The sequence below is a fragment of the Pteropus vampyrus genome, unplaced genomic scaffold (assembly GCF_000151845.1).
Source record: "Pteropus vampyrus isolate Shadow unplaced genomic scaffold, Pvam_2.0 Scaffold598, whole genome shotgun sequence".
Taxonomy (NCBI): Eukaryota; Metazoa; Chordata; class Mammalia; order Chiroptera; family Pteropodidae; genus Pteropus; species Pteropus vampyrus.
In genome coordinates this window covers 51,312-75,422 of record NW_011889379.1, presented here as the reverse complement: position 1 = coordinate 75,422, position 24,111 = coordinate 51,312, and the positions used below count along the sequence as shown (strand labels likewise).

Below are 24,111 nucleotides of genomic sequence, written 5' to 3'. Positions count from 1 at the left end.
CTTATCGAGAGCATGCCACCTTTTTAAAAGATTTAAGAACTCAAAACCACTCACCGATAGTGGATATGCCTTTGCGTCAGTCAAAATTTTGGCACGCAATGAAAGCAAATGGGTTTTCTAACTTCCCTAAGTACCTGAATCAAAAATGAATCAATAATTTATTAGAGACAAAACGGCATCTGAAGGAAATATTATTCTTAAAATACTATTAAAAATACTTCTTAAATACTACTATAAATACATACTAATAATACTTTTGAAGCTAAAGGAAACACCCCAGGCATCTACTTAGCAAAACAAACAGCCCTTGCTGATTTGCCCACAACTGTTATTATAAGGAGAGTTACTTAATATGTCATCAATCCAGAGGTATTTATTCATGTACAATGATCTGCTCTTACAGGGGGGAAAAGATAGTGAGTATATCACAACTCTCATGCACCGTACACCTGAAACTAATATAACTAATGTAATATTATATACCGACTATACTTAAATGAAAAACAAAAACAAAAGCAAAACTCTCCTGCACAACTCTGGGTGTTGGACTTCCCATGATGGCCACCTGGTGGCTCCCTAGTACACCTATAGACCATCTCATTTGTTTTACGGCATCATTCGTGATGCTAAAAATGAATCTGTCTGAAATACAAAACCATGGTTGGGGGGATATTATTTGATGTCATTAGGTGACTAAAACTTCCCTTATCTATAAGCATCAAAATCCAAGTAAAAACTGTAAAGCTAGGGCAAGGCTCAGAATCCCACCTTAAGCTTCACTTGAATATTTACAAATGGATTCATTCTATTGACCAAGTGGCAAAGCTTTAAATATGTTTCAGTAATAGCCTGCATTTTGCTTGTTGGGAAAAAGCTTTCTTCTGCTAAAAGGATAACACTTTAACTGATTTAAAAAAAAAATAGGATTTTTGTTTTTCCACCAGGAAGGAGGAACTCACAGATTTCATACTTTGGGAACTGTGTAAATCTTAAAATAAAACAGAAACTTCATTGTCCATATTCTCTCTAAAGTTCTAGAAAAGTAAAACAAACTAATAACATTTTAAAACCAAAACTGTCCAAATATTTAGATGAGCTTAACCTTTCTTGGTCTAAAGTTCTACCCTTTGCCCTAAGGATCATGTGATGTACACCACAAAACCTCAAACTCTCGCCGTGTGAAATTCATATAGGAAGACCTATGAGTCTCAGATTAACTCCTTCTCCAACAGACTTTACCTTGTTACATTCCAATCCTGTCAGCCATTGTCAAAACTAAAATATACGTGATCACATGCCCAACAGGTGCAAGCTGTACTTAGAAAGAGACAATATCAGACACATTTCTACAGGATGAAAATCCAGGAAACTGGGTAGACTGAGACATTAGCCTTGGGAAGGTCATAGCAAGTATTTTTAACCACAAATATTGCTCTTAAGCTCTCGGGTATATGCTCATGGATTGAGGATTTCCCAGGGTAAACGTGTCAGGGATTCTCCCATAGGGACATCCAGTCCTGCTGAAGATATATAACCCCGAGGCTCAGTAAAAAGCTTTTAGAAGCACACAGCTCTGGAAGTAGACAGCTACTCCAAGATGTTTGGATCAAGAAGATGACATAAGGTATAGACAGTTTTTACCACTATTTCCAGATTAGGATCCGTGATTAGGACTTATATTTTATTACCTGTGTCCTCCTTTTATTACTTCTACACTTTCCTTTGTGTGGGCCAAGGTATTAGATTGTAAAATGACTGCCACAGTCCTTTTTGCCTTTCTGTCGGCTGTCTTCTTTCCTACAAACGCTTCGATCCCTTAAGCCCCCTTTCTCAAACAACTGGAATGGCTGTCAACTCGCCAATCGATGAATTCGCCCTCTGGCTTTAGGCCCCTCTAACAAGATCCACCAACGGATCTGTATGTCTTAACTGAACCTTAGGCCCCCCAGTCATTAGAGGCTATTTCTGAATTCTAAATAAACTCAAAGGAATTCAAGGAATATCACAGATAAAAAAAGAGACATGAGTCTTACTCTCCTGGTTTCCTAGGCCACCTAGGAAACTGGATACAAACTAGTTCCAAGTGTTTTTTGCTTTTCGTTTTTTCATTTGTGATTGTTCTCATAGTTATTGAGCTCCTCCACTGTCTGATAGCCAGCTGCTTAAATATTACTATGAGTTATTATCTTAAGATACAGTATCAAAAAGACACTAAATCACTGAGGCCAATCATGGTCTTGGCTCTTCACCTGACCCTAAGAGGTGAGGGATTATAATGAAACAGGGCAGACCCAGCTTAACTATGGTAGAGATACCAAAGGAAAGATATCAGCCGCCAGTATCAAAGATGAACATACCACCTACCTACTCCATAGCTGAAGTCACGAGGTTTTTTGGAAGACTCATGAATAACTGAAACTGCCTACCCTGACTCCAGTGCAGTCTGCTCGGGTGCAAATTGTCTCCTTGATAGTTTTCAGCCGATCAGCAAGCCCAAGGACAAAACAAAACAAAGAGTTCCGCTGACTGAAGGTTTTCCCTCTATAAACTCTGTTTTGTCTATTTGATGACAATAGATATATGACTGATCTCCCTTATACATGAATAAATGTCAGCTGTGCTTTAAGCGAGTCCTGACATCTCTGAGACACGGTGATGACAACATCTAAGTTAGGAAGAAGTTGGTTTGGAAAAGGGTTAAGGTTTGGAATAAACAGAGTTTGCGGTACTTGTAGGACACACAGCAGATAAGCAATTAATTAAAAGGAAAGATGGGGGCTGGAGCAGAAATTAGGAGTTATTAACATATAAGTGGTATGGAAGATTCTGTAATAGATTACACCCCAGTGAATAAGGGGAAAAAAGGGACTCACCACCAAATTATCTATGCCACTACGTGAGGGTTGTCTGAGGAAGAGGAGCCGATGATGAGGATTTATAGAGCTATCAGAGAGGAAGGTGGAAAACCTGTTCACAGGCACGTCTATGGCACAGGAATGGAGAGTTTCCAGAAGGGACTGAGCCGTGACATGAAATGTAAAGAGGAGTGAAGAAATTTATCTTATCAAAAATACAAAGCACTGCTGATGGGAAGACATCCCAATTTCAGAAAATTATATGCCTTAGATTGATGAAATGTATCAGGATGTGGGCTGAAAAAATGCATTGGGTTTGGAAATTAGGACACCATCGGTTGCCTTAGAGAAATCTTTTTCACTAAATTGGTAGGTACAGTACTGGATGGTTGTGAACTGCGGCAGATGGGAGGTGTTGCAGTAGGAACTGTATGCTAATGACTATCTCAAGAAACTTGTGGTGATGGGAAGATATGATGAAGCTGGAGATAAGGAAGGATTGAAGGAAGGGTAATTTTTATATAAGGAAGAATTGAACTTCTTTGAAAGCTAAGAAGCTGATTAGGAGAGGCAGAGATTAAAGGTCTACACAAGGCAGTGTAGAATAGGTATGTGGAGAGGGACACAGCTATGGAGGCAGTCAGGGCTGGATTTATACACTCACTTTTCTACTTACTGCTTATCTGGCATTGGACATCTCAGTTAAACTTTCTGAGCCTTGGTCTCCTTATTTGTAAAAGTACGGTGATCATTTCCCTACCTTATGGAGTGTATGTATCAGGAGAGATTATCCACACAAAGTGCTTGGCCCAGTAGCCAGGACATATTAAATGCTCAATAAATAGGATCAACTATTAAGAGATTAAGGGAGATCATAATTGATTAGCTAAGTCCAGGTGGGAAAGGATAGGATCAAGCTTATAGGTGAAGGAATAAGCCCTGGAAAGGAAGAGTGATCTCTCTATAGTGGTTCTAAAAGATGTCCACAAATTCTTTGATACCCTTCCTTCAAAAGTAGAGCCTAATTTCCTTCCTGTTAAGTGTAGGTGGTACTTAGTGACTCGGCTCCAACTAATAGAATGTGGTGAAAGTGAGAAGATGCAACTTTGAAAGTAAGTTTTAAAACGCATCGTGACTTCTTTCCTGCTTGTTCTCTTGGATCCCGTAATCTGGGGGAAGTCAGCTGATAGTTCATAAGAACATGCAAGCAATCCTGTGGAGAGGCCCACGTGGTGAGGGATTCATGGTCCCTGTCAATAGCCATGTGAGTGATTCATCCTGGAAGCTGGTCCTTTAGCCCCAGTCGAGCTTTCAGATGAGTGCAGCCCCAGCTGACATCTTGACTGCAACCTCATGGAAGACCCTCTCAGATGAACTGCTTCCAAATCCCCGACTCGTGGAAGCCGTGAGATAATAAATGTTTTTTCTTTTAAGTGCCTCATTTCGGGGTAATTTGTTACACAGTTATAGAAAACTAATACCAACTCTCTTTCTCTACATCAGAAGGAAACTGGAGGACAGGGAAAGACAATATGTTTGGAAAGGAGAGAAGATATATGCCCGATGTACCTTAACCTGTAAAACTAAAATACGAAAGATGTTATCTGCTGACCACAAGGTGACTTAATGAGACTGGCGAGGGAATGGAAAAGCCATGCAGAAAATAGGAAAGGGCATTGACTAGGAACACGAGAAAGATTGATGTTTTTCTTTTTTGTCTATCTTCCTTTACGTCAAACCCAACCACCGAAATCACATTTGCTGTTAAAACTAGATCAGATTTCACGTAATGAACCTTCATCTCAAGTAAGAAGTTCATAGGCATTGCAACCTGTCTGAACCAGCCTGAGACTGTCCATATCAGCAAACTGCTGATGAGTAAGCTCGGGGCTTAGGATGACTCAGACACATCTTGGGAAAGTACTTCCTGCTGTCAAAAATGATTTCCAACAGCTATGTAGAGTCTAGCACATTATTTATGAAGGGGGATACAATATCAGGACAGTATAAGAGAAAAACCAACAAGCTTTATATACTCTGCAACAAGCACATTGCAGTAAGCAGGGAACCCACAATCTTTTTTCTTTTTTTTTAATAGAGACATTGGTTAACAAAATCCAATAAGTTTAAAGTGTACAAGTCAACAGTTAGGCATACATATTACATTGTGTGTTCACCACCCATAGTTAGATTTCTTCCTGTCACCACATATTTGACCCCTTTTACCCCATCTACCTCTCCCCTCCCCCCTCTCGTAACCACTAGTCTATTGTCCATGTCCATGAGTCTCTGTTTGTCCCACAATCTTTTGAATGCTTTGTTTGCATTATTATTTCTTCCTTAGTCCAGACCCCGATCTCTCTCTCTCTCTCTCTCTCTCTCTCTCTCTCTCTCTCTCTCTTCTCTCTGGGCATTAGCAGGGCAGCCCTGAGAATCCTCCTGATTTAGCCAGCCGTCAGTGTTTATCTCAGAACAGGTGGAGATCCTGCACACAGAGGGGACCAGGCTACAATCGCTCCTTCCTAAAGTTATACCGCTTTATAGCCCTGGTCTCTTTAAACCCCAAAGGCCCTCCAGGAATCAAGTCACTGTGTCTCTCTGAAGAGTGATAGATCCTGCTCTCCTTGGGAGCTTAACTTCTCTCTGCACTGGTTCTGTTTGCAAACTGGGAAACTGAAACTTCGCTGCAAAACGGATGCCATTTCTACCTTGCACAACAGAGGCCAACCACGTATCCACCCTTTCACTCACTCAGGTATTCGATTATTTAGCAACTCATTACTGAGTGCCTACTTAATAATGGACCAGGCGCGTACTGGTGTTGGGAAGAAAAAGATGAATATTGTGGTGTGGAGGGATAGCAGAATGGCCTGCTGACACACATGGTAAACGCTCAATAAATATGTGTTGAATCAGTATAAATCAAGTATTATAAGTACAGAAGACTGCATCTACCTGGAAGTTAGGGATGGTTTGATAGAGGAGGTAAGATTTGTTTGATCTTGAGGTATAAATAAGAGTTTTCCAGGAAAAGAAAGTAAGACAAGTCTTTGCAGGCAGACCAAACCTACGCACAGTTGCTATCTTTTGCCGCTAGCCTGATCTCAATTTGCTAATATAAATATTAACCAAGATTTCGTTGGGTTTCAGTGTATGTCTGACTTCATTTTTGCTTTTGTTCCCGAGGCAGTGACAGGCTGGCAAAGTTAGATGCAAAACAATTATACAAAAATAAGATTATTTTTGACAGAGTGGATGAACTCAATTCAAGAAAAAAAGAGGATGTATTCTAAGTTTCTTCCTGAGAATGTATTTTTTTTCTTCCTGAGAATATTTTTAATTTCTTGTAATTTCTAAGCCAAATGGAAAATATTCTTCCTAAAAATGGTCTCCCTATTAGCTCTAAACCTTCCTCTCTGACACCTGGCTGAGAACTTAGGATACACCCCTTATATCATTGCCAGACAGGTATTTACTATTATTTGCTCACTTGGAGCAGCTCAGGAGACAATCAGATATGGTACACGCTAAACCAGATTGGCAGAAGGACTTGAAACAGCCAAATGCAGTCATCCACTTTGTCATTATCAATTCGTTAGTGATTATATATATATTGAGAAAATTCTTAATTGCATGACAGCATGGAGAATCATATTATACAAAGGAGTATAAATTGCTAAGCCAACAGATTCCCCCAAATTGGAATTTGGAAAGATCTCTCATTTGTAGCAGGAAACGTAAATCAATACTGACACTTATGAAAATGTTTTAATGAGTAAGTTCAAGCATTTTGTTTCAAGAAGCTACTGGCCTAACGACACCTGCCACTGTCACCAGTGTGGATTAGGCATATTTCCATGAAGTTGCCTAACCTGTTTTATTACGCTTGTAAACTGCTTTGACAATCTTAAAGGAAATAAGAAGGAACAAAGTAAAAAGGATGAGAAATACAAAGAGCCAAAGAGCCAAATCTTTTCCCAGTTTGAGAATTTTGGAATCTATCACACTTGCTCACAGCTTTGCAATCAAATTCTTATTTTCACCAGCTTGTAACCATTATTGCATTTGACAGAGGCTGGTGGTTGATGGGTATGTAAAATACGTAACTCTGCAGTTTCAAATTGATTATCAAATATTTAACCAGCGAAGTCATATAACGTTGCGATGCCTCAATTTGTGATAAAAGGTTATCACCCACCAAGCCAGGCAGTGGCAAACCAGAATGAGGATTTAGAATTCTGTCTTTCCTAATGTTTTGTTCTGGATGACAAAATTATGCTCAGAGACTGATTTTGTCTTTGCCAGCCATTTATTTAACACAGGAATGTCACAAGCCAATAGCATATAGGATAATGTCTCTTAATGAGCCAATAAAGAAATACCATATTCCAAAGCGATGAGAGATTAATTACACTATTGTTCCAAGCAAGGGAAAGTGAAAGGGATAAATTCAAAATTTAGAGCTGAGGTATACCTGTTCCTACAGGTAGGTGCTCAGGAGAGCTGGCTTTAACCAGCCTTGAGCTAACTTCCAGCTGCCAGCACAAAATGAAAAGTCCCTATTGCTAGAGCACGTTGCTAAGGAACAACGGCGCCAATGTTGGTGGGCAGGATGGTTCCTTTGAGGGGCCACTGCATGGCTTACTGCCACTGTCCACGAGGAGTCACCTGGCCAAGACAGGAGCTAATGCTGTCTTCGGAGAGCTAGGTCAGCAAAGCGTGCCTTGCCCAGACTGAAACTCTTGAATAGTCCTCACAAACGGTCAGTATTTAGTCTAAATACTACATGTAATACTAATACTATATATAATACTAACACTATACATAATACTAATATAGCCACAGTTGCTTCTCTACATGTTACCGATAAGCTCCCAATGAGGCCCCTCAGCAGCTGGGCTTCTGACCAACAACAGATGAGAAGATAACATCCTGACACAACTTACTCCTATACCAAATCACCTTCTAAAAATAACGTTTTTGTTGTCTTTGTCATAAGCAAGTGGATCAAAACAACTTAAGTCATAAACAAGTGACTTTGAAATTATATTAAACCAATACATAACATCTAGCTAGCACACCACTGCTTGTCTTCAATTTTCTGAGTAATTTAAGATTTCAGTGACTTTGATTCTTCAAGAACTAAATAATCATCCTAAGAAAACCAAGGCCAGTCTGTCCCCACAGAGCAGCCTTGCCCACATGCTAGGTAATACACTTGCCACATCGAAGGGGTTCTGCAGCCTGCAGAGGTTTGGGACACTTGGGACACTCACCAGGTTTCTTGATGAGGTACCCTCAGATTCCTTCACGTGGGAATGGGCAACATGAAGCTCCAGCACCTCTGACCACAGAAGCCGCTTTTGGAAGGAGGACTACCCAGTGGGGCCGAGATCCCACGCATCACACTTTGGGAAACACTTCTGCTCAAGTGTCCTTGTTATTCTCGAACCACACACTGTTCATGGAGCATGGGACACCGTGAGAGGGACACCCTAGGGAAGGAGCAGCATGGTAGTGATGACAGATGTTCCCTTGCCACAGAATCCACCGAGAGCTGACCCAGGACAGAAGTTCTGGCACTAGCCTTGTCAAAATAGTGCAGTGGATATGGGGATGGGGGTGACCTATCAGGGAGACACATCAAATCCTTTGAACGCCTCACCCCCACTTCAAATCAAAGGCATTTGATGTCCAAGTTATCTACCAACATTCTGCTCTTACTTTTTACAACCACTAATCAGAAGCCCTGGGACATAAGGGTTCTTATGGGGCTTTTTTTTTCTCTTTCTTTTGAGATGAGTCACTTAACATGGAATTAACCATTTTGAAGAGAACGGTTCAGGGTCATGTAGTACATTCACAGTGCTGTGCAACTACCACCTCTTTCTAGTTCCAAGATACTCCCCTCACCCCACAATGAAACCTCATACTCCTTAGCTCCTTCTCCTCCCCTCAGTGGCTGGTAACTCCCAATCGGCTTTCTGTTTCTATGTGTTTACCCATTCTGGATAGCTCATATAAATGAAATCGTACAGCATGTGACCTTTTGTGTCTGGCTTCTTTCAATTACTGTAATCTTATTTTTTTAGGTTCATCCACATTGTAGCATGAATCAGTACTTCATGTCTTTTCATGGCTGAATAATATTCCATTGTATGGCTATGCCACTTTTTGTTTGTTTATCCATTCACCCGCTGATGGACTTTGGGTTGTTTCCATCTTTTGGCCGTTGTGAATGGTGGTCCTATGAACACTCGTGCAGAAGTATTTGTCTGAGTACCTGTATTCAATTCATTCGGGTGTATACCTGGGAGTGGAATTGTTGGGTCATGGAAATACAATTTTGCCACCACAAGTCTGTGGCACTCTCCGAAAGCAATTCAAATAGTTCATGTGATTTAGCTAGCTTGAGAGATAGTTTTTAACAAATCTGAAAGTGATACATATAAAATGCACCACCCACAGGAAGCTCAGAGGATGACTTACTGAAGCGAGTTGCTTCTCTACACACAAAACACACCTATCTCCCGTATATAACTGTCACTTTCAGTGAGTCATCTGAGTTTCTGTTACTCAGCTATAGAGAGTTTCTGTTGTCTTCTCTGCCAATACGCATTTAGCAAAGACAATAAATAGAGAGGCTCTTTCATTGGGATGTGTTGTGTTCATGTGAAAGCGGAAAATAATGAAGGAGAAAGAAGTTGACACCAGCATAGAGCAGCTATTCTGGAAAGGTTTCCAAACAGCGAGAGTTGTTTTACAGTCAAGTAAAGCATTTCATTAGAGCAAATGTCTCTGAGAAGAGTTAATTATTGATTAAATATTGTTGAATAGACTGAAAACATGAAATCCAAGCACATTAATTAAGCAGAGAACTCAAGCGCAGTTCTCAGTTTCCAAAAATGTATCCTAATGTTTCAATTAAGCTTCATTCCAAAGCCATTTTCCTTATGGGGACATTAAGAAAACCTTGGCTCTCATCTACTTATACACAATGTTAAGATTTTGCTGAGTTTCAATCTTAGGAAGAAAAGAATGAAGTCTATTACCAAAGCAAAGATTGGGATTTTCACTTAAGTAAACCTACATTCTAAAGTGTTATTACTTATGTATTGCTGTTACTGGCAGTCAGAAACATGCAGCAAAATTTTTCTTTCACATTTTAATTTCAACTGACTTTAAGGTGCTGCAAATAACATGGACATATAAGCCGAGGAAATGAACATATTAATTATGATGCAGGGTGCCAGACTTTAACAAGAACAGTAGTAAATCTTGGGATTGGTGCGTGTCGATCTCATGTAGCTATGGTAAATGACATGAAACAGCTGACCTGCTGTATTTCCAGGACCTTCTGCCAGTGTCTTAAGGTTGACAGTAGGCTTTACCAGGTCATTGTCCTAAAACACATATGTGACCTTCCCCTAAACCACACTAGGAAAATATTCTGGTTCTTGTATCCACTGACATCTCAAAGGGCAAAGAGGGACCATCCAGATAGGCACCGTGAGATTGTGCAGATGCGGGCCTGCAGAGTGAGGCAGTAGCTTTCACACAGCAAGGTTAACTGATGTGGCCTAATTATCTGACTGATATGGTGAGAGGCAGACCTGCTTGGGAAGTTGTTTGCTACATCAGTCTCTTTGGGCAATTTATTTAATCAACACCCTGTTTTTATCCTGCTGACATTAGGTCTCCAGATTTTGGCCTAAAATTCCATAAGGTATGCATTTTGGTTCCAAATTTTAATAATGTATATATGTTAAAATAATAAAAGTGATAATGAATACGTGCTCAAAGCACAAACAATATGAAGGAATACAGAACAATAACAGAAAAAAACAACAAAGCTTTTTGTTAGACTTGCTCCCGTTTCCCATACCTCCAATTCCATTTCCCTTCCCACTGATAAGCACCGTTAACAGTCTCACATATGCCTTTCCAAAGTGTATAGTTACAGTGATAGACATAGAGATAGAGACAGAGCTCTCAAAGGAGACCATTTACTAAGCACTAAATACTAAACTGTATTGGAACTACTTTTCAGGGTTAATCTCGAAACAAGAATACAGATGATCTGTCAAACATCCTGAAAAATTACTGCCTTTTGAAATTTTAATATATTCTTTTCCGCCCCTTACCCCAAGAACATTTCTGACTTAATATATTCTGGCATGCTTCCCTGTCATTTGCCAGACCATAAGCTGGGAGGAGATATAAATATAAATACCTCTATGGCTAATAAAATGCATGCGGAATCTCATATGCTAAAGCATTCGTATAAAATTGTAAACCTCAAATCAGAGCTAAAGGGCAAGTGCCTCTAAGTAAATCAAGGAAAGTTGGAAGAAATCATAGAGGAAAAAAGATTGGAGAGCCTGTGTGACGTGTAGGGGAGATTTTGACTCTGGTTCAATTAATCAGCAAATATTGACTATTCATCTCTCCTGTGGTAAGTACTGCAGGTATACAGAAATATAAGGTGTGGTCCTTGCCTACAAAGGGTTTACCATCAACTGAGAAATCAGACTGGCCACGCAGAATGGAATTAGTTCATAAAGGCTTGCACAACAGCCTGAACTTGATAAACTAATAAACATAGAGTCTCTAAAAGTTTCTGCACAATGGAGTGATTTCGCAAAAGCAAATTAAAAGAACATGTCTTCACTCCCTTCCATCCCTTCATTCCCATTCCATAAACAGCCCTAGCCCAAGGCTTTCATGACCTTGATCTTACAGTGAACCCAGTACTTGGCCACCTACCCATCCTACACCCTCCCAGGCTATCCTATTCACAGCCGCTAGAACGAGTTACCAAAGGTGCAGGAGGGCCCCCTCTGCTCAAAAATAAAAATGTCTTCTTTAGACCACTAAATAGTCTGAACTTTTAATGCAAACCTCCCATAAACTAAGCTGATCTCCTTTCAGACTTTTCTTTCATTTCCTGATATGGACCCAGTGCTCTACCGAAATTGAACTACTCACAATTCCCTACCCGACCTCTGCTGTCCTTATGTGGTGTGTACCCCATTTCCACAGAAAAGCAGAGTCAGGGAAACCAGTCAAGTGTGAGATGACGACTCCAGGGAGAAGGTGGGGAGTGTGGGAACGAGGAGGAGGCTGGATACAATGTGGTTAGCTGCAGATCTTACTGACTGATTAAATGCCATCTTTGCAGGGGAGGGATGAGTCAAAGGTAACTCATTCTGGGTTTAGGCAGTGAACAGAATTCTTTCTCAATAACTGTTTATTCCACGTCCTTCTAGTTGTTGGAGGTTCATATTTATTTCATACTGCCTGTGTAAGCTGGGACCACATATAACGGATAATAACTTCTCTATACTTTAGGTTACTAATATATATTTATTTAAAATAATACAAGCATAGTAAAATACTTTGGAAGCTAGAAGTCTTCAAGACAATCCAAAATATCGTTGTGGGATTAAATATGCTGCCTTCCACATAAACTATATGCATTTAATAAGAATCCTTTATTTCATTACCAGTGTGGTTTGGAATATAAGGCATATGAGACTTTCTTGTGAAAACTAAAGTAAGAAATTGAATAGGTCTTGGTAATAGCTGGAGCCAGACACTTGACTGAGCTCAGGGCTCAGATTTCTCTAGCTCCCTTCTCTCCTCTGGCTGTGGTCTGCTTTCTTCTTCTCTGTCACTAAGATCACCTTCCTCCTCTTCTGATTCCATCTGTGTAAATGTGGCTGAGACCAGCTTAGAGTGTTACAAGCTACATTCTAGGCACCCAAGGAACCTAACCTTCTCAGATCAAGTTCAAATTCTCAGAGAAGAAAACTAGAATTAGCAGGAAAATCAGACTCCTGTGTTCCCTGATCAGTGCTTCCTTTTCCACAAGGAAAATCTACTAAGACAATTACAACTGGAAGGTCGTTTGGTAAGCATGGACTCACACCTCCAATCCCTCAGCAAGTCTTGTCTTCTCTCCCATAAAAAAAGTACCCAAACCAGTCCCCTTCTCTCCAGCTTCACTCTCACAGCCCTAGTCCAAAGCCACCATCCACTCTTGTCAAAACTTCTGCAATAACTTCTTCATTTGTCTCTTAACTATCATTTTTATCTCCTTAAAAGTGATTCTCTACTCAGCATCCAGGATTATCCTGTTGAAAAGTAATTCAGATCAAATCGCTGCCTATAAACACCCCAAGAGCTTCTGATCTCTTAGAATATATCCAGACTCCTTAACATGGCCTTCAGGTGCTGCATGAGCTGCTTCTTGCCTATCTATTGACCTCATCTCCTACCACTCCTCCTCTTATTCCTTCCATTTTAACCACCTACCCATCTGCTGTTCCTCAAACATGCTAAGCTCATGCCTGAAGGTTTCTCACGTGGATATAATTTTCCTAGTGGGAGAAAATGCATTGACCAATGAACACAAGTATCTGGCTAACCTGTTACAGTTCTCGCTGGACATCAACAAATTGGCATTCTGATGCATACATCCATCTCTTACGAGGTCGATTAGTGTAAATCTGCTCCCAGAGCCAAGATGGAATTTCTCAGCCTACACAGCTAAGAGACAGACTCATGAGACCTAGTCCTCATCTGCCCCACTGAAGTACTACTGCCCCGAATGGCCTAGCTAAGCAGCCAGCAAGCTTTCCTCAGCAGACACACTGCCTCCTCATGAAACAGCTCTTCGAACCTGCCTAATGTGCAAATGTTTCACCTTGTTCTTTTAAAAATGATAAGGCTAAAATCGATTACAACCATGGTATTCAAAGTGGATGAGCAAGCTGATCCACTGAGGTATGAAAACAATTAAAATTCTATTTTTATTTACTTCTAATCTAAAATATTAGAAAGAAGTTTGCTTTACTATACTTTGCCCTTACTATCTTTAGTAAATATAGTTACGTACTAATGTAATTTTGTTTTACTCTGACTCTAGAATCCTCAGTCAGTCAGTCATCGTCTGTCTCGTAAGAGATGGGAGGTGTCCTGGGGGGTGGGGGGACAGGTGCCTCTCTGAGGAGGGGATGCCGGTGGCACCTGCCTTTATTCATTCTGTGTTTTGTGACTTACTTTATCTGTGCTTGATTAAGTGAGTTTACAGAGAACTAATTCTTACCAAAAAAAAGATTTCTTCAAAAAACGAGACTGTACATCTTACCAAAATGGCGAGCACAAGAAAAGATAAAAGAAAGGGACGGAGATGACATTCCTGACTTCGGACACGGGCTCTACAGCAAGATAAAAATAACCGTGAACTAACAAGACCTCACGAAGTTAGCCAAAACATGGAAATCTGCAGGAGGACTATTTGAAATATAGATTTCCATCCACAATTATTTATAATTAACTTGGCCCCTATGTGTATATTTTCCTTGAGACTGGCCAATGATTGAATGAAACTCTCACAAGTAATGTGACAGTTAAAATAGTTGTTTTTAAAATCTATTTTGTGGATAATATAGGATGCATTATATATACACACACATATATATATATACACACACTGGGTGTGTGCTCACAATTTTTTAATGATACAATCAAAAACTTTAAAGACCACTGGATTTAAAAGATGGCATTTGGAAAAAATTTCACGTCATTATCATCAAGTGATTGAAAGCTAGAATTACCATTTTATAATACCTTTATATATAATATAGAGATTGTACTTAAAAGTGGCGGTCCAAGGGCAGGCATCCCCAAGATATCCCACCATGGCATATTGATTATTTTGAGTTACAGTTACTTAAGAAACTGCCCATGCAAGTAGAAAACCCTGACCCTTCTGCCTCAAAAGAGAAAAATTTATTTTTTGATAAGTGCCCTTCCTGCTCCAGAGGCAGAGAGACACTTTACTGTGAGAGCTAAAAGCATCCAGAGTCAAAAACTTGTGTCAACAAGCCCTGTACCGCCTTTGCTAATTTTCTTTGCTTAGATTTCTCACTAATGAATAACCAAACCTTGCTCGGATCCCTTTCTAATGAGCACTAACTTTCTCTGTCCTGTTGGTTTTTCACAAATTTATTGTTTCTTTGTCTAAAAGGCATTAAAAGGTGCCTGGTTCAGTAATTTCTTTGGGCCTCGTATTATATTCTGAGCATCATATTATGATTCTCCCATGCGCTTGTATTAAATTGATGTTTCTCCTATTAATTTAGTCTTGTGTCAATTTGATTATTTTACTATTAGTCTAGCCAGAAAAACTAAAGAAGGGTGGGTAGGGAGTAAATTCTCTCCTCCCTGACAATAACCAGTTATGTCTAGACCCCTAGGGTTCAACAATTTGAGAAATCGGGGAAGCAGCACCCAGTAATGACTCTAGAATCAGACTGCTTGGCTGTGAACTTCTGCTTCAGTCATTGCTAACTACAACCTGGGAAGGTTAGTTAACCTACTGCACCTCAGTTTCCTTATCTGTAAAATGAGAATACCAGAACTTTCTGCATAGGGCTGTTTTCAGGATTAAATGAGCTGTTGTATATAAGCGTTAAGACTAGTGTCTGGCATTTAATAAGTGCTCAATAAATGTTAAGTAATATTAATCAGGCTTTGGTTAAATTTGAAACAAAACCAAAAAACCTTGCTACCTACTGCCCCTTGCTGGCCAACAAGGGTCAGTACACTGCACTTGTAGATGCTAAATAAAATGCTTAACTGGAATAAGACTTTCGATGTTTGAGGAAACATCAGTGCTTAACATCAGAAAATTTTTGCAAAGTGGCCTTGAGAAAAGTCAGTTGCTATAAAATTAAACAATGAGTGAGAAGTATAGGAAGAGAAAAGTAATATACCTTAAAATAATTAATTAAATAATAAATATATTTTGACTGTCTAAAAGCAATTTATAGTGCACAAGACTGTTTTTTTTTTTTTTTTTGCAAACTGCAGGCGTCCGAGGGGTTCCCTCCCGCCATCACCGAGATGGGGCGCCTGGTACCGCCACCCCAGGAGGACATTTTAAATGGTAGTGCTCCAAAGCAGAGGCCTTGGGAATTCATGGTGCAATAGAGCATGATCTTACCAAGAAAAGCAACTTGCTCACTGAAATGACCAAATGCCTATTTCAAGTTCTGCTTTGATATTTGAGGGGTAGAAGAGGAGATAAGCCTTCCTATTGGCAGATTATATAATAATAATGTTATTGCTGATCGAGTGCTCGCTAATATTCCAGGTTCTTTACATATATAACCTTTTCCCTTTTTCTTTTGTGATTTAACATGAACATGTTCAAATATGCAGAAAATAAATAGAAATATAAAATGAGTATCTACATATAAATCACTCAGTTTAACATTTAACACTTCCCATATCTTCATTTTCCTGAATTATTTTAATATTGATATCAAACATTTTACTGCTAAACATGCCAGTATGTATATCTAAGACATTTTTTCTACAAAACACAATATCACTATCATACCTAATTTTTTAAAAATTGTCTAATATCTAACAGTCTATATTCAAATTTCTCATTATACCCAGAATATCTTTTATATATGGTTTATTAAATCAGAACCAAGGGTGAGCTGCTGTATTTGGTTATTATGTCTCTCATGTTTCTTTTCATCTAGAACAGCCTGTCCTCAGTCCTGGTTTTTGTTTGTTTGTTTGTTGTTGTTGTTGTTGTTTAAATACTAACCTAAGAGAATAAGCTATTTGTTCTGCAGGATGTCCCATCATTTGTTTTGGACTTTTCTGATTGTTTCCTCTTGGTCTTATATTTTTCTTCTATCCTCCTACTTGATTATGTTCAGGTTAAGAATTTTTGGAAACAATACAGATGATGCTGGTGCTTCATATTGTGTCACATCAGGAGACACACAATATCCGGTTGGTCCACTTTTAGTGATGATGACATTCATCTAGGTTAAGGTAGGAGGGTCCAGATTTCTCTACTGTCATATTTCTCCCCTGACCACCAGCAAGTAATCCCTGGGGAATAATTTTGCAGCGCATGAATATCCTATTCCCTATCTCTTTCACCAAATGGTTTCATTGATGAATCCTGGCATGAATCAGTCATTTCATTAGGGTCTGAAAAATGGTGATTTTCTATCTTTCATTTTAAATTATTTAGCTGGTATAATTTTGTAAAGAGAACTGTTTCCTCATCAACTGGGGCTATTTGGTTACCCTGAAATGCAGCTGCAACTAAACAAACAGGATAAATGTTTATTTTCTTAAATTACCACTTTTCAGAGTAAAGGGTTGGTGTAATGCCAAGCCTAGTACCAATAGCATGGTAAATGAGGTGTCTAAAAATTATTGGTTTTTAGATTTGGCTTGGTCTTTTAGGGGAATGACTTTAATGTCTGACATTTTCAATCAATTTCAGTCATTATTTTTGACGCTCAAATTGTTCTAATTTTGACCAGTAGGCATACCTTCAAGCTGGCTCCCACGCCGTTTTGAAAGGACCTCGTTTTTCTTGGATACTTCCTTACTTTCTATCACAAGAAGTTCCAATCACTTTTATTCATTCCCAGCTCTCGACCTGGCCTCAGCCATTTCTCCAAGGAGCCCTGGTACCTTTTAGTGGAGAGTGATATTTAGAGATCAAAATCTGGGTGCGAAGGATAGTCATTGTTTCTAGGCTCTGAGTTCATATTATTATTTTCATTTCAAAGTTAACAATATAGGGTTTTATTTCATTGTTTTTATACTTATTTTGCTTTGGAGTTTTTTTTTTTTTTTTTTTTTTTTTTTTTTTTTGCATTTAAAGACATTAACAAACTACTCTTTTAATACTTACATAAACCTTGTTAGATAGAGGGTTTTATTTTATTTCTCCTTGTCTATTTTAAAAAGAGAAAACAGGCGAGAGGTACCCAAGGTTACCTGGCCAGTAAACGGTATGAACCCAGTCGGCTACTTCCCTCAGGGAAGGGAGCCCCAAACATTCAGCATCCCGATCGACTCTTCCAAACCGGGAGGGCAAAACTGGGGCGAGCTGCCAGCTGCGAAAACCATGGGGTGGGTAGAAGCCAGGGCCGCTGTTTGGCTTCAGATCTTCCCAGAGCTCCCTAAAGAACACACCCGGCAAGGAATCCACAAGCTCACCACCTGAAAATAAGAATCTGGCGTGACCCGCGCGCCGCCCCGCAACCCCCAAACCGAGCCCACTTGACCTGACCTGCACCCGCGAAACGCCCGCCCATCCGCCAATCAGATGGAGCCTTGAGCGCGGGGGCGGGACAACAGGGGAGCGTATCCAATGAGAAATCGGCTCCCGGACTGAGCCTCTCTGAGTCCAAGTAGAGGGGAGACCGGCAGCCAATCAGAAGAGCGCTCGCTCCCGACTCGCCGGACCCACACTCTCCTCTTCCCCCCTGACTTCGGAGGCCGTGGCCTGGCGGCCACTGACCTGCAGTCACCCGTCGCCGCGCTTCGCTCGCCATCCTCTCTCCATACCCCTGCTGCCAGCGCTGGGGCTGTGCAGGCTTCTGGTGGGACATGGCGAACTCGAGCTGCGAGGACCTGCGGGGTCAGGAGGAGGACAGTTTTCTGTACTTCGCCTATGGCAGCAACCTGCTGACGGAGCGGATTCACCTCCGAAACCCCTCGGCCGCGTTCTGCTGCGTGGCCCGCCTGCAGGTTAGTGCTCCCCGCCCCTCAGCAGACGAGGGGCCAGGATTCCTAGTTTTCGAACGGGGCTGGGAATTCAGCTCTTCCTGATAGGGAGTACATTTTATCTTCACGTTTTGACTGCTGCTCTCCTAAGCACGGCCACCTGGCCCTATGCTTGACCCCTACTGAGCTGTGCCACCCCAGCAACGATGCGCCTCAGACTGCCGTGAGCTCCCCCTCCTAACGTTTCCGCAAGCTGCTCGTTCTGCCCAGCCAGATCTTGTCCACTAACGCAGGGGCATCCTCACAGAATCCATTCAGTTGGTACCGCTGAGAGGCCTTCTCTGACCCAAGTCATGGGATCGGTCGCTTTCTGTTCTGTACAAGTCCTTTGCTACAGGACTTGTCACTAGTATTGTAAAAATCTGGTTACCTATATTTTGCTCCCGATCTGAATGCTGGAACTCTAATTCCTACTAAGGGTTGTGCTCAGTTAAGTGGCTGAATGAAATGCAACCCTCTTGGGTAAAAAAAAAAAAAAAAAAATCATTGTTCTTCAGTACACTCCATTCATTCATTTAGTACATATTCTTTCAGTACTTTCCTGGAGACACAAAGATGACTGAATAAAGCTGCTGCTTTGCGGACCTCCCAGGCTATAGGAGAGACACGCAAACAAATTATGTACAAAACCTTTGACTCGTTGAACTAGACAAACATGGTCTCTGCTGCCATCACCAGGGTTCTTAGCTGCAAGCAACAGAAAGTAGCTGACTTAAGCAGAAAAAAAAATGTGTTGAAAGGCTGTTGGAGAGCTCACAGAATGACCAGGATATAGGACCACGAAGCTGATAAAACAGGCAGGCATAAAGGGAGGCACAGCAACTGAAATACAGCCAGCGGTAAAGAACCAGCCCAGGCCATTGCTGCACCACTGCTGGACTTGGTAAACATGGACACTGCCTCAGGCATCACCGACACCACTTGCTCTGGACCCTACCTGTCACGGTTACTACACCTCTGCAGTTACTGAAACCCAGATGTGGCTGCCACCATCAGTGTGGAGTTTCTGCTGTCTGTGTGCAGTAGCTTCTAATTCAAAGCCCCAGGGATGTCCTGATTGGCTCAATCTTGGCCACGTGCCCATGCCCTGACTGCAAGCAAAGCTGTGAGAACCAACTTCTGGCATTCAGAGTTTTAAAAACAGGAATCAGGCTCAGGCACTCTCCACTCCCCGGACTCATAAGGTAGAGAATTCCCTAAATATGAGAAAGAAGTTTAGACACTTGGAGTGGAGACGAGGGGAAGAGCTATCAAAACAAATGATTATTCAGTTTCGGGTATGGTTAGTCTTAAAAGAGAGATATGCTGTACCTTCCTCTCGATTTTGTTGTGAATTTAAAACTATTCTAAAAAAGGTGGTCTTTTTTTTTTTTTTTTTAAGAAGATATACGAGGTGTTATGGGAGTTGTGTGACGTGGGGACCTGACCTGACCTGCATGCTCTGTAAAGCTCTCTGAAAACGTGACTTTAAAGCCGAGACTGGAGTGGTTGGGGGAGGGAAGAAGCAAACGAAACAGAAGAAACAGCTTGTACAACAGACCTCAGGAAAGAAGAAGCTGGATCATCCAGCTCCTGACGCTGGAGCTGAGTGTGTGAGGAGGATGAAGCGAGACTAGAGAGGTAGGGAAGGGCCACATGTTACAGGACAAGAGAAGCCAAAGGAGACTTTGGTGTTTATCTAGAGAGTAATGAGAAGACCCATTGCAGGATTTAAGCAAAGGAAAGGTCAGATTTGCATCTTCGAAAGCTCATGTGATTGCTATGGAAAACGGATTGGAAGTGGGGGCAAAGTGGATGTGGGGAGCCCAGTTAGAAAGTTTTTGTAGCAATCTGTACTAAAGATAATGGCACCCTGAGTGGTAACAGTAGAGGGTAGGTGGGTTTGGGAGATATTTAGGAGGTAACAGTGTTATCTCCTTGGTGATTGATTGTGAAGGGAGGAGATAATAAAGATGACTAAGGTTTTCGGTGCAAAAACAGGGTGGATGATGGTGATTCATTTTGTAAAGAGGAGAATCAGGTCTGGGAAGGAAGATCAAGCTGGGTTTGAACATACCGAGTTTGAGATTCTTGTTTTACATCCAAGTGAGCAAAAAAAAATATGTTTGTGAACATTTATTAAGTACTGTCTATATGCTAGGCCCTGTTCTAAGCACTTTTAAAGCTCTCAAGAGAGATCTGGTTGGATTAAAAGATGATTGGAATATTGGATGATATTTGAAGCCTTTGGAGAGGATGAGATTGTCTTCAGCAAACAGCTGAATGAGCAGAGAAAAGGACCTAAACCGAGCTCTTAGAAACTCCAACATTTAAAGGCCAGGTAGTAGAGGAATTGAGAAGGGGAATAGAGGAGATCAAGGAATAGTCTGAAAGTCAGGAAGGCGGCAGATCGAGACAGGGTGGTTAACTGTGTCAGAAGCGGCTGAGAAGTAGAGCAAGACGAAGAATGAAAATCGTCTATTGGATTTAGCGATTAACAGCTAACTCCTAGTGTTGCTGCAACTTTTGCCAGATCCTTTGTCATCCTGCCAGGGATGCTTGGTCCTAGAACATCCAGTATACCAGTTGAAGGTACTGGTCACTCAGACTAACCTTTTTCCTAAAATGTCTGAGACAAGGTTTTTTAAGAAACTGAAGGCGATGGGAATAAATATAAACCTGAGTTTTATCATCTAGTCCAACCGTTTTAAATTTTATTATTAAGGAAACTGAGCTTTGCAAAGATGGAAAGAAATCTTCCTAAACAGCCAAGTAAGGTTTTTAAGTCTTCCCCAGGACTCTGTCCTCTGCTTATCCATCTCTGTGAGGGAAGAAACTAAACTGAAAACCTGGCTCCATTACTTATCAGTTGTGAGGTTTTAGGCAAGTTGCTTAATTTCTGTAAGCCACAATTTTTCTTGCCATTAAATGGGTATAACAAAGTTGTTGGCAGGATAAAGATGATAGTCCGTGGAAAGCTCGTACAGTGTGTAGAACCCGGTGCCTTTTCCAGTATTAGCTGCACTTATGATGATGATAGATATATTTGTACAATTTATGAATGTTAGATTAATAAGTTTACAAATCACATTCAAATGCCAGTTCCCTTTGTGCAGTCATAATGATAAATGCTAGTAGGATACTGTCTACATAAAAATGGAATTTTATAACCCCTGCGTAGCCTTCACCCAGTCTCAAGAGTCATGTACACTATTATTGTCTCCAAATTAAAATCTACATGTAAGTAGACTGGGGAGTAATTTTCAAAGATGAAAATGGTTGTGTTAAGCTTTGGGATTATGTGATTCCCCACCTACCCTCCCTTTTACACTCTTCACTTATGATAAAATATGTATACATAGTATACATTTCATTTTTAAAGAAAAATATGAAAAAATATAGTCTTTGAGAAGAGGGTCATTGTTTATCTTTGTATTTTCCACAGCATCTTACATGTAGAAGGAACTCAGAGTTTATGTTTTAATTGCTTAAAGTTCAAGATAAATCTTTTTTTTGAGGAGGGAAATTTTAGTTCAGGAGGCTATTGATCATATCACTTTCGTTTTCTTTGTAGGATTTTAAGCTTGACTTTGGCAATTACCGAGGCAAAACAAGTGAAATTTGGCACGGAGGTATAGCCACCATTTTTCAAAGTCCTGGCGATGAAGTATGGGGAGTAGTATGGAAAATGAACAAAAGCAATTTAAGTTCTCTGGATAAGTAGGTGGCTTCTAATTTTAAGTTAAATAATTACTAATTTCGAAAGTGGATCATATGCAAGGATGTGTATATATGTGTTGGGTTTTCAAAACCACATGCTTATAGACATAGTCTTTACACTTTAGAGTTAACATAAAAGGTATAATGTGCATTTCCTAAAAAGAAAAATCTAGAAGGGTTACACTTTCCGATTGAGATTTGGGGGTGACATGTGTAATCTCGTCTGTAAAAGATGAAGGTCCTTATTTTCATTCTATTTGTCTTTTATAAAAATCTTTGTAGTTTCATATTATGAGAAGGCATGAATTGTTGCAAATTTTTATTGATTTTGAGAGCAATCATTCAGTTTTATTATAGCCAGTTTTTAAAAACTAATTTACAGTGGCCGTTGAATCAGTGAAAGAGTAATAATAATTTGCAAAAACTTTAACAACATATTAAGAATGCCTTGATACTTTTTATACCTAGAATTCCCAAGAGTTGTGTGACAGTGCATTTAATGAAAAAAAAATAAAAATTAACAGAGGAGTAGGACTTGAGAAGAGCAGATTATCTGACATGCTTGATGTTTTACCTCATTTGCGAACGAGAATAAACTATCTCTCTACTCTTCTCTGTGTAGATAGTCTCTTGCTGTCAGAACATTTAGTCCATTTTTTGTAGCCTAGAGAGCAATGTTTCAGGGGTATACCAAGTAACTACATTGAAGCAGGCTTCCTAATTGAAATGCTAAGTTTACTTTTGATGTAGTAATAGTATAATTTGTTCTACTATATCCCAAAATAAGTAGGGAGCAATACTTGCATATATAGTTAAAATTTTAATCCAGTAAACTAACTTGGCTAAGTCAAGTATGGTTAAAATTTGGCTGTTCTTGTTTCAGGCAAGAAGGGGTTAATAGTGGAACGTATGTCCCAATAGAAATTAATGTTTACACTCAAAAAGGAAAAGAAATAACCTGTCGAAGTTATCAGATGAAAAATTATGAGAGTGCACCCCCTTCACCTCAGTATAAAAAGGTAAGCTACTTACAGAAATGTTTGGTGATTCCTTTTTTCATTGAGCTGAAATAAAGACTATCTTGGTTTTTAAAGGCTTTGCGTGTTTTAAATTCTACACGAACAATTCATTTTAATTAAAAAAAAAGTTATTTACCTAAAACGAAAAACGAAAATGTTCACATTTATTTGTAATGATAGAACTATATTCCTAAAACTTAGTTTATTAAAAAAAACTTTTAGAAATGTGAGTCATAATTCTAGACATGTATTTTCTTTCTTCAAGTAGAAAATAACACGTGTAATAGATTTTTAGGAGACTCACTCTATGCACATGCTTTCGGAGTCTTTTCTCTCCACAACATATGAACACTAAGATTCATTTTAAAAAATGAAAAAAATATATTTTCTACTGCTGAAATATTTTCCATCCCCAAAGGGAAAAAATGTCTTCCTGCCTTTCATAATCAGGGAAACCATCCCTCCTAGCACAGAATAGAGACCCCAGCATCTCTTTACAGAAGCCCAAACTCAGGTATTGTTGGCAGGCCCGATAAGGATATGGCACTGAAGTGGATGACCCAGTTCCCCTGCCAGCAGCTAATCTGGAGTTTTCTAGTGTGGCGCCTCGATGGGTTAACCTGGTGTGGACCTGGGAAGGAGCGCTGGACACAGTTGTCCTTTCTTCCCTCATATTTAATTCAGGGGTAGAGTACACTCTGGGATTCAACTAAAATTGCTCCCTGTAAGCTTTACATTTTTCTGAAGAATGATATTTTTTTTCTTAAGAGATCATGCAAAGTCTATACAATAAGCTTTTGTCTTAATATAAAAATATTTTACACTATTGAGTAAAATTGATATTCCATGAGGTTGTATCATGTGGCTTTGAAAACTCCGCACGCATTCATACTCAATGTGAGAGGAATGACTATAGC

The 24,111-nt window shown here is 40.0% G+C and overlaps 1 protein-coding gene and 1 long non-coding RNA gene across 4 annotated transcripts in view; one reads left to right on the top strand and one right to left on the bottom strand.

Annotated features, from left to right (window-relative positions):
• The window catches only part of LOC105308614, a 32,454-nt gene extending 14,463 nt beyond the window's left edge, over positions 1-17,991 (bottom strand). For both annotated transcript variants that reach the window (XR_897318.2, XR_897317.2), the window contains exons 1-3: positions 17,685-17,991; positions 17,231-17,375; positions 55-134 (exon numbers count right to left, since the gene is read on the bottom strand). This is a non-coding gene — a long non-coding RNA (uncharacterized LOC105308614). The remainder of the gene's footprint in view (positions 1-54; positions 135-17,230; positions 17,376-17,684) is intronic.
• Positions 17,992-18,156: 165 nt separating this feature from the next.
• Positions 18,157-24,111, top strand: part of GGCT (gamma-glutamylcyclotransferase) — an 8,468-nt gene continuing 2,513 nt past the window's right edge. The window contains exons 1-3 of one of the 2 annotated variants that reach the window (XM_011384607.2): positions 18,159-18,440; positions 22,030-22,175; positions 23,059-23,194. In XM_011384607.2, coding sequence (XP_011382909.1) covers positions 18,300-18,440; positions 22,030-22,175; positions 23,059-23,194 — 423 coding nt within the window. In that variant the 5' untranslated portion in view covers positions 18,159-18,299. Of the gene's footprint in view, positions 18,441-22,029; positions 22,176-23,058; positions 23,195-24,111 lie in introns of both variants that reach the window. The other variant, XM_011384608.2, reaches the window with a different exon arrangement.